The sequence below is a fragment of the Gigantopelta aegis genome, chromosome 15 (assembly GCF_016097555.1).
Source record: "Gigantopelta aegis isolate Gae_Host chromosome 15, Gae_host_genome, whole genome shotgun sequence".
NCBI lineage: Eukaryota > Metazoa > Mollusca > Gastropoda > Neomphalida > Peltospiridae > Gigantopelta > Gigantopelta aegis.
Window position 1 is genome coordinate 19,993,758 of NC_054713.1, and position 17,317 is coordinate 20,011,074.

General features: G+C 37.2%; 1 protein-coding gene across 3 annotated transcripts in view; it reads right to left on the bottom strand.

Annotated features, from left to right (window-relative positions):
* LOC121390004 (agrin-like) overlaps positions 1 to 17,317 on the bottom strand; it is a 312,421-nt gene that overhangs the window by 33,654 nt on the left and 261,450 nt on the right. For 2 of the 3 annotated variants that reach the window (XM_041521696.1, XM_041521695.1), the window contains 7 exons: positions 13,693 to 13,805; positions 12,384 to 12,527; positions 9,985 to 10,077; positions 6,818 to 6,982; positions 4,266 to 4,406; positions 1,953 to 2,186; positions 1,481 to 1,627 (listed from right to left, as the gene is read on the bottom strand). In XM_041521696.1, the coding sequence (XP_041377630.1) occupies positions 1,481 to 1,627; positions 1,953 to 2,186; positions 4,266 to 4,406; positions 6,818 to 6,982; positions 9,985 to 10,077; positions 12,384 to 12,527; positions 13,693 to 13,805 (1,037 nt within the window). The remainder of the gene's footprint in view (positions 1 to 1,480; positions 1,628 to 1,952; positions 2,187 to 4,265; positions 4,407 to 6,817; positions 6,983 to 9,984; positions 10,078 to 12,383; positions 12,528 to 13,692; positions 13,806 to 17,317) is intronic. The other variant, XM_041521697.1, reaches the window with a different exon arrangement.

Sequence of the window (17,317 nt, forward strand, 5' to 3'; positions counted from 1 at the left end):
CACCCACTCATCCAACCATCCAAAATACACCCACCCACCCAACCATCCAAAATACACCCACCATCCACCCATCCAAAAATACACCCACCCTCCCACACATCCAAAATACACCCACACATCCAAAATACACCCACCCACCCACACATCAAAATACACCCACACATCCAAAATACACCCACCCACCCATCCATCCATCTATGCTTCTTTCTATCCTTTGTTCACTTTCCTAACTTCCCACCTACCGCATTTTCTTCTGTCCAACCCTAAACCAACCTATCACCTATACAACATACACAGAACTTCACATATGTTGTTTTTGCTTCCTATTTATTGCACAAGTTTATTTTGCGAAAGAATATAAACCACGAGACCACGTAGCGGTTAAGTGGTATGTTCTTTTACAAAATAAACGAGTACAATAAATAGGAAGCGAAAACAACATATGTAAAGTTCTGTATTTATTACATACCTTCTGTTATGTTTTATAAAAACAGTTTTTAATTAAATGTCATAACAACACTTTATTAAATCTATTATCAAAACTTATTTCATGGATTTACTTAATGCTAACAATCATACTCTGTGACGTCATCTGTAAATCATATATGACGTCAGTAAATAAAAAGGCGCTAACTGCAGTAAAAAGAAAAAGGGAATTCCCCATTTAAAAGTTCTGGTCCATATTGCACATATGTGCGATACAAAATAAATTTATTACACGGTTTCAAAATGTCTTTATCACTATAGTAAGATTGAATAGGTATGTAATAAAAAACATATCCAACCATTCTATCCCATAGTAATCTTAAACCTACTCATCCGTCCGTCCGTCCGCCCGCCTTTCCATCCATCCATCCAATAAAAAGAAGCTTTATTGTTCAACTATTTTTCTGTATAATGTTTAGAATCTGCTTAAGACATGGCTGATTCCTGACTTATAACAAATATCGTCTGCTTCCCATAATTCATAACAAGAATCGTTCATGTTTAAGTATTTTTCTCTATAATGTTTAGAATCTGCTTAAAGGCATACTGTCACAGATTTAAGGACCATATTTCTCTAAAAATGGATAATAAATAAAAATTACATTAATCGTTGGAAACCAAATCTAGCTATCGCATCACTGTAACTGAACCATGATGGAGTGAAATCCATGTCAACCCTCTCAGCAATTTTAGTTTTTGAATTATGGACCATTGCCATAATTCAATTAGTTTTACAAAATGTATGGTGCCTATGAAAATGGATGAATAAAGTACATTTAGGGCCAAATCAAATTATTTTTGTTCAGGTAATACTTTGTTAGACCATTAAATAGGTCAGTGGCCTGTGACAATAAACCTTTAAGATATGACTGATTACTGACTAAACACACACAATGTCTGCTTCCCATAATTCATAACAAGAATCCATGATGTTCAAGTATTTTTCTGTATAATATTTAGAATCTGCTTAAGACACGACTGATTCCTAACTTACCACAAACAACGTCTGCTTCAGGTTGGTCCGTCCCTCCCGTTTTTATCTCCCCTGATGGAGCCTGTGCGTTGTCTTTGATGTGCCGCGTTGTTTTACGAGATCTTGTTGTTGAGGGAACTGGTGTTGTTGTTTCTGTTGATGGTAAGGCTAAATTGAACACATACAAGTTTATAGTTAATTAACACATAGATTTTGCGAGGGGTTTTAAATTATATATAATATGTATATTTTAAACTAAATGCTATGAAATTATTTCAACATTCCTGTATAAAGAATGAAAAATGAAAGCTAACTGGATTTCAGTGTTCATTCACTCATTCATTTAATTACTCATTCACACATACATACATTCATATAATTATAATTAATTTATACTTTCATTTACATATAAAAATCAGTATTAAAAATTTAAGGCTTATTATATTATTAATTCATTTCTAAAACTCTACCAACCAGAAATAACTCTACCAACCTCTACATGGTCCCCTGTATGCCACAGAAATGTATTTCTGCAGCCGGCAGCCAAACAGCCTGAGCTGGCACTCTGATCCATAGTTCTGTCCGTCTGTCCCACACACGATTTCCTGTCCGTTCTCCATCTCACATGACCGGACTTCACAGACACACTCCAGACGTCCGTCGAAGTCCTGGCAGACAGCGCCAAACTGACACTCCAGCTCACTGCAGGATGATGGGATGTCTGTCACTGGGAAAACAGAAAGACATTTTCATTTCATCTCATTCCAACTTATTTCCGTGCTTATATCCAATTAAAGTTCAAGTATGCTGTCCAGGGCACACACCTCGGCTATCTGGGCTGCCTGTCCAGGACAGTGGGTTAGTTGTTAGTGAGAGAGAAGAGGGTGTAGTGGTCTTACACCTACCCACTGAGTCGTTAAAACTCGCTCTGGGTGGGAGCCGGTACCGAGCTGTGAACCCTGTACCTACCAGGCTTATGTCTGATGGCTTAACCACGACACAACCGAGGCTGGTACACAGTCAGTATCAAGAGGGTGGGAGCCGGTATCGAGCTGTGAACCCTGTACCTACCAGGCTTATGTCCAATGGCTTAACCACGACACAACCGAGGCTGGTACACAGTCAGTATCAAGAGGGTGGGAGCTGGTATTGAGCTGTGAACCCTGTACCTACCAGGCTTATGTCCGATGGCTTAACCACGACACAACCGAGGCTGGTACACAGTCAGTATCAAGAGGGTGGGAGCCGGTATCGAGCTGTGAACCCTGTACCTACCAGGCTTATGTCCGATGGCTTAACCACGACACAACCGAGGCTGGTACACAGTCAGTATCAAGAGGTGATGTGGCCCAGTGGTAAAGTGCACGCTTGAGATCAATGCCCGTCGGTGGGCCCATTGGGCTATTTCTCATTCCAGCCAGTGCTCCATAACTGGTATATCAAAGGCAGTGGTATGTGCTATCCTGTCTGTGGGATGGTGCATATAAAAGATCCGTTGCTACTAATGGAAAAATGTAGCAGGTTTCATCTCTAAGACTATATGTCAAAATTACAAAACATTTGACATCCAATAACAAACAATTAATAAATCGATGTGCTCTAGTGGTGTCATTAAACAAAGCAAACTAACAGTCAGTATTAATAACCGGCCTCGATGGTGTAGTTGTTAAGACATCGGACATAAAGCTGGTAGGGACTGTGTTTGCAGCCCGGTATCGGCTCCCACACAGAGCGAGTTTAACGACAGTGGGAAGATGTAAGACCATTATACCAACTTCTCTCCTGCTAACAACTAACCACTAACCCTTTGTCCTGGACAAAACAGCCCAGATAACTGAGGTGTGTGCCCAGGACAGCGTGCTTTAACCTTAATTGGATAGAAGCACAAAAATAAATATAAATGAATAAAAAAATATCAGCCTGCAATAAACATAAATTAAATTTTAAAGAACATTAAAAACAATTTTTAATACATTAATTGTTTTTGACATTAATTGACATAAATATTCGTAGGTTTGCTGATCTAATGCTTACAGTTCTTTAAAAACAATTTGTAATTATATTTTTATTAAAAAAATTAAGTTAAAACATAATTTATTTTTCAACACATACTGAGATGAACATTCAAACAAAGATGTAACCATAAATATAATAATTGACATGAATATTCATAAGTACAACAGTAAAACAAGGTTCATTGATCTAGTACTAGTATTTATAGTTTGTAAAAAAATTGACCTTGACATTAATAAAGATGCAACAGATTCAAATCCATTTTATATACATGTACTTTGTTTTTATAACACTGAATGTTTTTTTAATGTGAAGAAATCCCACAACCAGCCAAACAATAGGCCTGTGTAATATGTGTAACATATTTATTCATTCAATGACTGTTCCAAATGTTTGACATCCAACAGCCGATGATTTAATAAATCAATGTGCTACAGTGAAGTTAGGGCCATAGTTAGAATAAAAAATTTCGGGGGGGGGGGCAAAACTGAGTAGTTAATAGTCTAAAACTCCTTAAACGGTTAAGAGAATTTTTTTTAAGTTTCTATAATTGTTTCCGGATTTTTTCGGGGGGTGGGGGACAACTGCCCACCTTGCCTCTCCCCCCACTAGCTATGGCCCTGGGTGTCATTAAACAAAACAGACTTCAACTTTTTCACTTCTTTCATACAGCATGTTTTTTGGATGTTTTTTTAACAATGCAAAATAATATTAGGTAGTATTAAAGCAAATAACATCCGACTGGGTCAAAGTTCGAAGTGCAACTTTAACAAAATCATTCAATGACCCTGACCTTCACATCCGAGAGGCCCGAGCAGTTTCTTGTCGTGGCACATGTTGCACTTCATCCCATTGATGTTGGACTTGCACATACATCGTCCCGTCATCTGGTCACAGTCGTCACGGGTAGCACCAAACGGGTTGCAGTTACACGCTGCACAAACAACAATAGTAAATCAGCTTAAATATAGAATACTAAACAAGCTTGCCTGTCATACCATTGTTATTATACGAGTGAACAGTTTTGGTATCTAACGAGCGAAAGATACCAACACTGTTCACGAGTTTCATAAAAATGGTATGACAGGCAAGCTTGTTTAGTATTTTATTTATTACAAACCAACTGCAAACAAGTTGCAACGCAGAAGTAAGCAGATGTCGAGATCTACTATACATGTACATTGTTTCTACGAATTGGGTCAGCAAGTGATCTATGTCACGTTCACGTCACGCCAATATTACACTAGTTAGTTATTGAGTGATTGTTATGACATGAGCAATATCTTACACTGGTGTGTAATAAATCGGTATATGGAACAAGCATTCTGAGAGTACTCCTAAAGCAATACATGATCCCTATCAGACTGAACAAATTTTTGGTATCTCCTAAGTTCAAGGACCGTAACTCTGTAAATGAGTAAATTGTCATGAAAGTCAAACTTGATCTGTAACAGTACATGGTAAAACTCAAATTCTTTACGCAATGTGGAAAAAACATTTCTGGAAAACTATTTGTGTGAATGACTGACAGATTGACAGACAGAAGAACAGACAGACAGACAGACAGACAGAAGACAGACAGAAGGATGAAGAAGAAACCAACAGTACTTTCTATTTTTTGCTTAACCCATAAACAATTAATGAAAAAGCTACAATTCTCAAATTCTAAAAATACATACTATATCTAACACTGTGTCACTTGCACAATACAACATTTAAAACCATCTCATCTAAATTGTACCCACTGGGTTGCACTTACATGTTGCAGAAATTAAACTAAAATAGCATACTGAATAATAGAAAAGGTTAGTCCATTAAGTCTGTATAGTCAAACATTTGTGCATAACTACCGAGGGAATGTAAACCACTGCAGCAGAGCTGGTTTAATGATCCACGGGGCCTATAGCACAAATAACAGTGGGCCCCCTTCCCAGGATATATATTTTGCAACCCCCTTCGGGGAGAGGGGGAAAATTACCTGTGGAAAATAAATGTACAAATAACAGTGGGGCAGCCTTCCCAGGATATCTATTTTTCAACCTCCTCGGGGACAGGGGAAAATGACCTGTGGAAAATAAATGTACACATCGCCACGGGGGCCCTTGAAGTGCGAGGACCGTAGAATGTGCTACTAGGATAAACCAGCTCTGCACTGCAGTGAGAAAAGTAGTGTGCTCAATCACTAGAGTTAGATGTGTTACTGGTATCTGAGCTTTAATTTTATAAAACAAATGGGGCGGGAAGTAGCCCAGTGGTAAAGTGTTCAGTCGGTCTAGGATTGATCCCGGTCAGTGGACCCATTGGGTTATTTCTCGTTCTAGCCAGTGCTCCACAACTGGTGTAACAAAGGCCATGGTATGTACTATCCTGTGTGTGGGATGGTGCATATAAAAGATCCCTTGCTGCTAATCGAAAAGAGTAGCTTATGAAGTGGCGACAGCGGGTTTCCTCTCTCAATATCTGTGTGGTCCATATGTCCAATGCCATATAACCGTAAATAAAATATGGTGAGTGCGTTGTTAAATAAAACATTTCCTTCCTTCTTATCATAAAATTGTTAACTATAAGATATATACAGATTAAATCCCTTTAATCGCATGCTTTGTATTCCCATGCAGTAACAGTAAAAAGTGTCTTTCCTACTTTTGCTGTCATGTAAGCACCACAATGTGTCTTACAAAATACGGACACTAAACATTCCAAACTGTATTCGAAAACAAAGGAAAGGAAAGGAAATGTTTTATTTAACGACGCACTCAACACATTTTATTTACGGTTATATGGCCTCAGACATGGTTATGGACCACACAGATATAGAGAGAGGAAACCCACTGTTACTATTTCACAGGCTACTCTTTTCGATTAGCAGCAAGGGATCTTTTATATGGATCATCCCACAGACAGGATTAAGGGCTCAGTGGGTAGGTGTAAGGCCACTACATCCTCTTCTCTCTCACTAACCACTAACCAACTAACAACTAACCCACTGTCCTGGACAGACAGCCCAGATAGTCGAGGTGCGTGCATACCATGGTCTTTGCTACACCAGTTGAGGAGCACTGGTTGGAACAAGAAATAGCCCAATGGGTCCACCGATGGGGATCGATCCTAAAGTGACTGTGCATCAAGCGAAAGCTTTACCACTGGGCTACGTCCTGCCCCCTCGAAAACAAAGATGACATTGCTATTCATATGTGACATCATAACAGATCGTTATGGATACAAACATATAACCAAAAAGAGGTTATGCAGAGTTAAATTTGCATGACCAATGCACTAATGAAATTAACACTGCTGCAATTTCCCGAGGTCTGTTAAATGAACTGTTTTTAAAGCGTCACTTACGGATGCATCCAGTGTTTCCCTTCTCCACAATGAGATGCAGCCCCCAGTATCCCGACTTGCAGCGGTCACACCGCAAACCCCCAACTCCCGGTTTACACGAGCACTGGTGAGATTGCTGATCACACGTGTTGCTGTAGGAACCAACAGGGTTGCAGTGACAGAATTCTGTTGGTAAAAACAAGTAAATGTAGTTAACCCGTATCCAGCTGTCAAATATGTAAGACAAACATGTTAGATATACATAAATAATGTATGAATAGACCAAATTTAAAGTACATCTTGCTCTTTTCCCCACCCCCATCTCTCTCTCTGTATTATCTTCCCTTTTTCTCTCTCTCCATTCTCTCTCCCTTCCTTCCCTCCTTCCCTCCCTATCTCCCTCCCTCCCCCTCCTCTCTCCCTCTCCCTCCCTCTCTCTCTCTCTCTCTCTCTCTCTCCCTCTCTCCCTCCCTCTCTCCCTCCCTCTCTCTCCCTCCCTCTCTCTCCCTCCCTCTCTCTCCCTCCCTCCCTCCCTCCCTCCCTCCTCCCTCCCCTCCCTCCCTCCCTCCCTCCCTCCCTCCCTCCCTCCCTCTCTCTCTCTCTCTCTCTCTCTCTCTCTCTCTCTCTCTCTCTCTCTCTCTCTCTCTGTCTTTCTCGTTCTGTCTCATCTTCCCTTTTTCTCTTTGTCTCTCCCTCCTTCTCTCTCTCTCTCTCTCTGTCTCTGTCTCTCTCTCTGTGTCTCTCTCCCTCTCCCTCCCTCTATTCGAGTCTCTAACATGTATACACAGATAGATTTACTAGAGTTACTGAGGTGTTTAAAGACTAAACATTAAATTTTCACAAAATAATTTATTACTTTCATTTTTCATTATTTCTAGACAAGAACAATAAAGTCATTGTCCTAAATATTCAAGGTTTGCTCGTCTTAATTCAAGGTAAAGAACGTTTGAATGTAATAACAAATGTAAAGTTAGTTACAAGATGGAGAAGGCCTATTAAGTTGTGTAACTTGTGCCTAATCCATTTGTTCTTTAAAAAGCATTAAAATAGGTTTCAATTAAACAAATGTTAATATATATAACATATATATATTTTTTTAATTTAAAGATGTGTATGTACAGATTAGTACCAACAACATTTCACACAGACAACATTTAACAGAACATTTAATATATATATATATAATCAAGTGCAACATTAAAAGCAGTAACGAACTGAAGAAAACTTAAAAGTGAACAATAAACCAACCACCTAAAAATCTTAATAATATAATAAATTATAAAAGCAATGATACAAATATAAAGTTAGTTACAAGTTGACATTTTCAGTACAGCTGAAATAAAAAAACTAGACATTAAAACATGTTAAAAGCAAATACATATATATTTAATATTTGGTTGTCATATACCTGTATATTTAATATTTGGTTGTCATATACCTGTATATTTAATATTTGGTTGGCATATACCTGTATATTTAATATTTGGTTGGTTATTAGTGTTAAAATAATTAAAACTTGTGGCCTTTTGTTTAAAAATTGTCTAATACAATGAAACCCATCTAAACTGGACCCTTAAGAAACCAGAACCCTGTCAAAACCAGCCATGTTACATGGTCCTGAATTTTCTAAATTCTAAAACGCGACCCTCTAAACACGGAATCCTGTCTAATTTGGATAAATGTTGGGTATACAGCATGATCCGGTTTAGACCGGTTTTACTAGCTGTGTTATCAATATACAGTTTATTTTGTACTTGTATGGAAATGTTTCTGATAAACTTCAAATGTTTGGGATTTTTTGGCAAAGGTTTGAAAGTTGAAGACTGCAACTGAAAACTAAGTGGCATCAAAATGGTAATGGGAACTCTATTTACGTGCCCATATCCAATAAAGGTTCAGGCACGCCTACCACGGACCCAGCCTCTGACAAAGCCAGTGGGTGCTTCCGGAGTTGTGCGGCATCAAAAAATAAATGACATCTGGATGAGCATGTTTATTCCTTGACTATGAGGTGTCAATCTTATAGTACAAGTAGTGGTGATGTACGGCCAATATTTAACAGTCACTGTGCCACCACAGATAATATTCTTTTCAGTTAGCAGCAAGGGTTATTTTATATACATTTTTCAGCAGAGCCAGATTATACTGTAGCATTTAACCTACATGTACATGTATCTGTTTTGAAGCTTTATTTGGATGTCATAATAATCCATGAGTTGTAGGACTTAATACTGGGAGAGTTGGGTGGAGGATAATTCTACCACTGGACTATGCAAATGTACATCCCAATTTACGAATGTACTTTTATTTAGAATATATCCCAATTTAAGAATGTGCTTTTATTTAGAATATATCCCATTTTGAGAATGTGCTTTTATTTAGAATACATCCCAATTTGAGAATGTGCTTTTATTTAGAATTGATCTCATGGCAATTTAAATCTTAACTGTTTTGAGAATATAAATTATCCGCCATATAATATTATGTGTTACTTTGTTAATCTGCCAAGCAGCGCACTATCTGAGCAGTTAGTTATCATTTACCGGTTACATACGGAGCCATGATTATAGTGCCAAGCAGCGCACTATCTGAGCAGTTAGTTATCATACCGGTTACATACGGAGCCATGATTATAGTGCCAAGCAGCGCACTATCTGAGCAGTTAGTTATCATACCGGTTAGATACTGAGCCATGATTATAGTACCAAGCAGCGCACTATCTGAGCAGTTAGTTAACATACCGGTTACATACGGAGCCATGATTATAGTGCCAAGCAGCGCACTATCTGAGCAGTTAGTTATCATACCGGTTACATACGGAGCCATGATTATAGTACCAAGCAGCGCACTATCTGAGCAGTTAGTTATCATACCGGTTACATACGGAGCCATGATTATAGTGCCAAGCAGCGCACTATCTGAGCAGTTAGTTATCATACCGGTTACATACGGAGCCATGATTATAGTACCAAGCAGCGCACTATCTGAGCAGTTAGTTAACATACCGGTTACATATGGAGCCATGATTATAGTGCCAAGCAGCGCACTATCTGAGCAGTTAGTTATCATACCGGTTACATACGGAGCCATGATTATAGTGCCAAGCAGCGCACTATCTGAGCAGTTAGTTAACATTTACCAGTTAAATACGGAGCCATGATCATAGTGTCATATTAAAATAGTCGTACCTGGACACCCGGCCCCTTTAGGGCCCGGAGACGCCGTCTGGTGATCCTGGCAACATCCGTACTGACTGTCAGAACACCTCTGAATCTGTGTCTCTGGAAGGAAAGGAAACGTCTTATTTAACGATGCACTCAACACATTTTATTTAAGGTTATATGGGGTCAGACATATGGTTGAGAGACAAAACCCGCTGTCGCCACTTCATGGGCTACTCTTTTCGATTAGCAGCAAGGGATCTTTTATATGCACCATCCCACAGACAGGATAGTACATACCACGGCCTTTGTTACACCAGTTGCGGAGCACTGGCTGGAACGAGAAATAGCCCAATGGGTCCATCGACGGGGATCGATCCTGGACCGACCACGCATCAAGCGAGCGCTTTACCACTGGGCTACGTCTCACCCCCTATGCCTCTAGAATTAGAAAGAAAGGAATGTTTTATTTAATTATGTAAATCAGGAAAGGTTAGCAAGCATAAAATGATAGCAAATTTAGCGAGTTCATACAACTTACAAGATGCTAATATTTCATAATATTATGCATTTAAACTGACATACAATGGACTGTTCCAAAAATCGTTTGTGTGATTATTTTGTGTGTGATTAACTGAAGGCACAACAGTGGTTACATGATATTAATTAAACCGAAAGGATAGCAAACAACAATAGTTAGTTAGCAAGTTTGTAAGTTTGTTTTATTTAACGACGCCACTAGAGCACATTGATTTTTTATCTTATCATCGGCTATTGGACGTCAGTTAGCATGCACATCACTGCAATTTTCGACTAAATTCAAAATGTCTTTAAGCTACATAATGTTAAGATTCATAAAAAACATTATTTCAGCTGATCCTACAACTTAAGTCTATTCGTTTTTTATTTTCTGATATGCTGACCTTGCTAAAGTTGTATGTCATTAATAGGTCACTTATGTGGATTTCGCTAAATTTTAAGATTGCTAATATTTTATGATTTACAGTATATAGAGAGGTTATTACCAGAGTGTTTTTCGGTATCGTCAATATCATATATTAGGAATAAAAATTGTATTATGCGAGCCTCTGGCGAGCAATATATGATATTGACGATACCGAAATACACGAGGGTAATAATCTCTTTATCATATAATCTCAAGCTTAATACGTGTTTTTGTAAACTGTACATGCAACTTTAATTCCAGTCCGCCATTACTAGATATTCAAATGACGTTAGAATATGTGGTGCGGTGTATTTTTGAATGGAAATGACGTCAAATTCGAATGACGTCATTTTGGCTGTCCTTACATCAAAGCAAACTAGGGCTTAATGTTTTTTTGTTTTCTGAATGCTGGACAGCTTTCAGTGTCAAATTGCCATTGAAATGTTTTTATTCGATGACTGTGAATGCATACATCAATTATGGAGTGTCACACAAGTACGTTTGCTTAAATGTCAATAAACCTAGTGTCGTGACCTCGATTAATTTACATCTAATTTGCAAAGTTATCAAATTCTTAAAGTATGTGATCTTAAAAATATCACATACTTTGATTGCACTGAAAATGTAAGATATTATATGATAAATGGAACTACACAAAAAAAAGAAGAGAAAATTCTGTCAAAGTGGGAACATTTGATTGATTATCAAAAAGAAAGAAATGTTTTATTTAACGACGCACTCAACACATTTTATTGACGGTTATATGGTGTCAGACTACACAGACTACATAGGCTACTCTTTCCGATTAGCAGCAAAGGATCTTTTACTTGCGCTTCCCACAGGCAGGATAGCACAAACCATGGCCTTTGTTGAACCAGTTATGGATCACTGGTCAGTGCAAGTGGTTTACACCTACCCATTGAGTCTTGCGGAGCACTCACTCAGGGTTTGGAGTCAGTATCTGGATTAAAAATCCCATGCCTCGACTGGGATCCGAACCCAGTACCTACCAGCCTGTTGACCGATGGCCTAACCACGACGCCACCGAGGCCGGTTATATTATTGATCATCATGTCATGATTTACTATGAAAGTTTTAGAGATCACTCTACAACATTAAAATGTTAAATACTATCTGGTAATCAATTTTCAAATTGGTGCTAATCAAAATTTTGAAGAAAAAAAATATTTCCTAAAATAGCAGTAGCTGAAATAAAAATTAATTTGTATGAAATTGTTTGAATAGTTGAAATTATAGAAGATTGAAATTAATTTAGGTCAAATTTTAGAACAGAAATTATGGAAGACTGAAATTACATACTTATTTGTACATTTTATGTATGTAGGGGAAAGAAAGGAATTTTTTTTTGTTAGGCATGGACATTTTGGATTAAGAATATATTTCACATAAAAATCTATTATTTTAAACACTCTGTCCTTTCTAAAGTGAAAGCTGCCATGAAAAAGAAAATAATACATACCTTCTCGACAACACTTCTTAAATTCACTGTCACAGTAGCTGGAAGCAGGGCAGCCCTTACCAGAGCTGCTACACTTATAATCGTGGCCTGTCGCTGGGTTGATCAGAGGTGGGCTCCCATCACAGGGCTCCTCAGAACCAACAACTGAAAGAGAGTTTACTTAACTTTAATTACATTACACAGTTTACCTAACTTTAATTACATTATACACAGTTTACTTATTTATACATGTATATCTTGATAACTGAAAGAGAGTTTACTTAACTTTAATTACATTACATGTGTAGTTTACTTAACTTTAATTACATTACACATGTAATTTACTTAATTATAACTGAAAGATACATGTAGTTTACTTAACTTTAATTACATTACATCGTTTACTTATTTATACATATATATCTTGATAACTGAAAGAGAGTTACTTAACTTTAATTACATTACATGTGTAGTTTACTTAATTTTAATTTCACTGCACATGTCATTTACTTAATTTTAATTGCATTACATATGTAGTTTACTTAATTTTAATTACATTACACATGTAGTTTACTTAATTATACATATATATCTTGATAACTGAAAGAGTTTACTTAACTTTAATTACATTACACATGTAGTTTACTTAATTTTAATTTCATTGCACATGTTATTTACTTAATTTTAATTGCATTACATGTGTACATGTAGTTTACTTAATTTTAATTACATTACACATGTAGTTTACTTAATTTTATTTACATTACATGTGTAGTTTACTTAATTTTAACTACATTACACATGTAGTTTACTTAATTTTAATTGCATTGCACATGTGGTTTACTTAATTTTAATTACATTACATGTGCAGTTTACTTAATTTTAATTACATTATGACAACTAAAACACAGACCTCGGCCTTTAAGGGGAGCCATTATTCTTGCTCCTCATCACTCCTCTGAAACTGGTTCAGGGAAAATAATTTTTAGCTCCCCATAGCATGTAAATTTATATGATAACAAGATGGTATTACCTTAAATGGCTCCCCAAAATCTATATTAGGGGAGCAATTAATCACTGCACTCAAGTTCTTTCATGTAGAGGTCTGAAAACAATTTACTCAATTTTATATCTTGACAACTAAAACAGAATTCAATTAATTTTAATTATATTTTCACAGTAATTATATCTTGATGATTAAAACAGTTTACTTAACTTTAATTATATTTTAAGAATCAGATATAGTGTCCACCATGGGAGTCAAGGTACGTGCTGTACTGACTGAACAAGACCCCGCCCTGAATATATTTCAAAGTGACATAATACGTACTATCACAGTTGTCCATGATCTGTATGCTAATTTCTTTCTGTGTCTGGCAGGACTCGAACTTGAGATGGCATTTGTTCCCGTACGTCCTGCCATCAGATCCACACACCGGGGACCTAACAAAATACAACAACAGTAATATATAATTATGATATAATAAGGTAAGGTATAATTTCAAATGCCTGAAAAATGCATTACATAATAAACTGTTATAAAAACATGAAAGATTAGCACAATATATAATACACAACCCCTAGCAGACTTCACTGATTAAAGGGAGTTAATCACTCTGGGTCCCCAACACTAGTTCAGACTGGTCTCGGTGGTGTGGTTAAGCCATCACACTACAGGCTGGTAGGTACAGGGTTCACCGCCTGGTACCGGCTCCCACCCAGAGCGAGTTTTAATGACTCAATGGGTAGGTGTAAGATCACTACACCATCTTCTCTTTCACTAACCACTAACAACTAACAACTAACAACTAACCAACTAACAACTAAACAACTGTTCTGGACAGACAGTACAGATAGCTGAGGTGTGTGCCCAGGACAGCATGCTTGAACCTTAATTGGATATAAGCACGAAAATAAGTTGAAATGAAATGACTAGTTCAAGAATGTTAAAGTTTGTTTTGTTTAACGACACAACTAGAGCACATTGATTTATTAAACATTGACTATTGGATAAAAAAGAGTTGAAGTTTGTTTTGTTTACCGACACCACTAGAGCACATTGATTTATTAATCATCGGCTATTGGATGTCAAACATTTGGTAATTTTGACATATAGTCTCAGGAGGAAACCTGCTACATTTTTTTCCATTAGCAGCAAGGGATCTTTTATATGTACCATCCTACAGACAGGATAGCACATACCACAGCCTTTGATATACCAGTCATGGTGCACTGGCTGGAACAAGAAATAGCCCAATGGGACCCTCTAAGACTACATGTAATTCAAGAAGAGTAATAATTTTTAGATCCCTTTAGCATGTAAATTAAAAAAAAAGTGCTATAAAATGGATTAAATATCACGGCTTGACAGTGTTTCTGCCAGAAAGAAATTTTTGGGTATGGCACTATGGAATTGAATGCAACCATATTCAACACAGGGTATGGGGGGGCTCCCCCAGAAAGAACATGGGTTACGATTAGGGTGAGGGTTAAGAAAATCATACAGTAATGTTAAGAGTAAATTTATTTTATGGCGCCATACCCATTTTACCCTCTGGCAGAAACCCTGCTTGATATGGTAATGGATCTTCATTATCTAAGAAATTAATAATTCTCTTTGATTTATTTCATGGGATGGTCTGCTCCAAGCCCATGCAGCTACTGGTCAATAATCACTTAATTCAGTACAAGGAGTTACAATTCTTTTCATATTCCTCAAGATATTTTCTCTTGAGAGGTCTGAAAAAAGCTTTTGACAGTGATTCATGAAAGAAAGAAATGTTTTATTTAAGGACGCACTCAACACATTTTATTTATGGTTATATGGCGTCAGACACATGGTTAAGGATCACACAGATTTTGAGCAACCCACTGTCGCCACTACATGGGCTACTCTTTCCGATTAGCAGCAAGGGATCTTTTATTTGCGCTTCCCACAGGCAGGATAGCACAAACCATGGCCTTTGTTGAATCACTGGTCGGTGCAAGTGGTTTACACCTACCCATTGAGCCTTGCGGAGCACTCGCTCAGGGTTTGGAGTCGGTATCTAGATTAAAAATCCCATGCCTCGACTGGGATCCGAACCCAGTACCTACCAGCCTGTAGACCGATGGCCTGCCACGATGCCACCGAGGCCGGTGTGATTCATGAGTGCATGTGCATGGCTCTGTTTATTCCAATGTTTGAGTTTTGATTTAAAAAACAACAACCCTAGTGTGGGAGTGCCAGTATTCTTTTAAGCATTGCATGAAGGATGCAAAACTGTCCACTAAAGGATCTCCTCACGCATGGCTGTTCTCCTATAAAGAGGCACTATATAGATAGACCATGCCTCGATTTGGATCCGAACCCAGTACCTACCAGCAACAATTATCAGGGCTTCTAGATTCTGGTAGCCCCACTCCCGTGGCTAGTGATATTCAATGTTGGGCTAGTAAATAACTATTATTGCCATGCCCGATGGCTAGTGAAATTTGTTTTTGTCAAATGTTGCAGTTAAAATCTGTTTTGTAAATATGAATAACCTGACCCCACCCCACCCCCAATGTGAGTGTTTAGGCGACATATCTGATTATTACTATATTTTAGTAAAATTTTATTAACTTAAAGAAAAGTAGCGCTAGTGAATTTTTAATTGTGGCTAGTAAATTTTTTAAATCACTGATTCCATGGCTAGTGGATTTTAAAAAAGTTCTGAAGTCCTGACTTATGAACTCCAAGAATATTACATTAAACATGATTTATTCTCTTGCTCACTTTACATGTAGTAAAACAAGGATTAAAAAAAAAGAAGAGAAAAAAGATTTATGATGTCAAGAAATTAAAATACTGTCATTTATTAAATCTTTTTTCAGCTCTTAATGAGCTAGAGACTGGAGGTTGCCATGGAGACAAGACCCTGCACACCTTTGAATGCACTGGCGACTAATCATGTTACAAATTGTACACACGCTTTCGCACAAAATACAATTAACTTCCTGGATCCTTGGTTCCACTCAGACAGGTTTTTCAATATTTAGCAGCCACATTGTCTGTTTTCAAAATGTGAGCATCAGTCTAGCAGTTTAAATCAATAAAACAAAGTCTGGTGGGGATCGTATGATTCGACTTAGTCAACATACGCACACAGTTTTTCTCAAGGGGTCAATGATAAAATTATCTAATACAATTCTTGGTTTATTTGTATGTATTGTTTTTTCCAGTCTTTTGAGACTTGTATGTTTTCTCCATTTTTTTCTTATAGTTCTTAATGCTTTTCCTGATAGTTTCAACAGGAATAAAACAAAGTTTATAGTGGATCATATGATTGGACTTTTTTAACATACACATGTTTTTTCTTGAAAGATCAATGACAAAATTATCTAATAAAAGTCTTGGTTTATTTGTGTGCATTGTTTTTTTCTCAGTCTTTTGAGACTTGTATGTTTTTCCAAACAAGAATAATTAAATTTCTGTTATATTCACTACAATTTAAAGCCATTTAACTATATGTTCCAAGATCTTGAACATTTGTTCCAAGATCGCTAACATATGTTCCAAGATCTCCAACATATGTTCCAAGATCACAAACATATGTTCCAAGATCTCCAACATACATGTGTATGTTCCAAGATCTCTAACATTTGTCCAAGATCTCCAACATGTTCCAAAATCTCCAACATATGTTCCAAGATTGCAAACATGTGTTCCAAGATCTCAAACATGTGTTTCAAGATCTTCTACATAGGTTCCAAGATCTTCTACATATGTTCCAAGATAGCAAACATATGTTCCAAGATCTCCAACATTTGTTCCAAGATCTCCAACATATGTTCCAAGATCGCAAACATTTGTTCCAAGATTGCAAAGATATGTTCCAAGATCGCAAAGATATGTTCTAAGATCAAAAACATATGTTCCAAGATCTTCTACATATGTTCCAAGATCGCCAACATATGTTCCAAGATCGCCAACA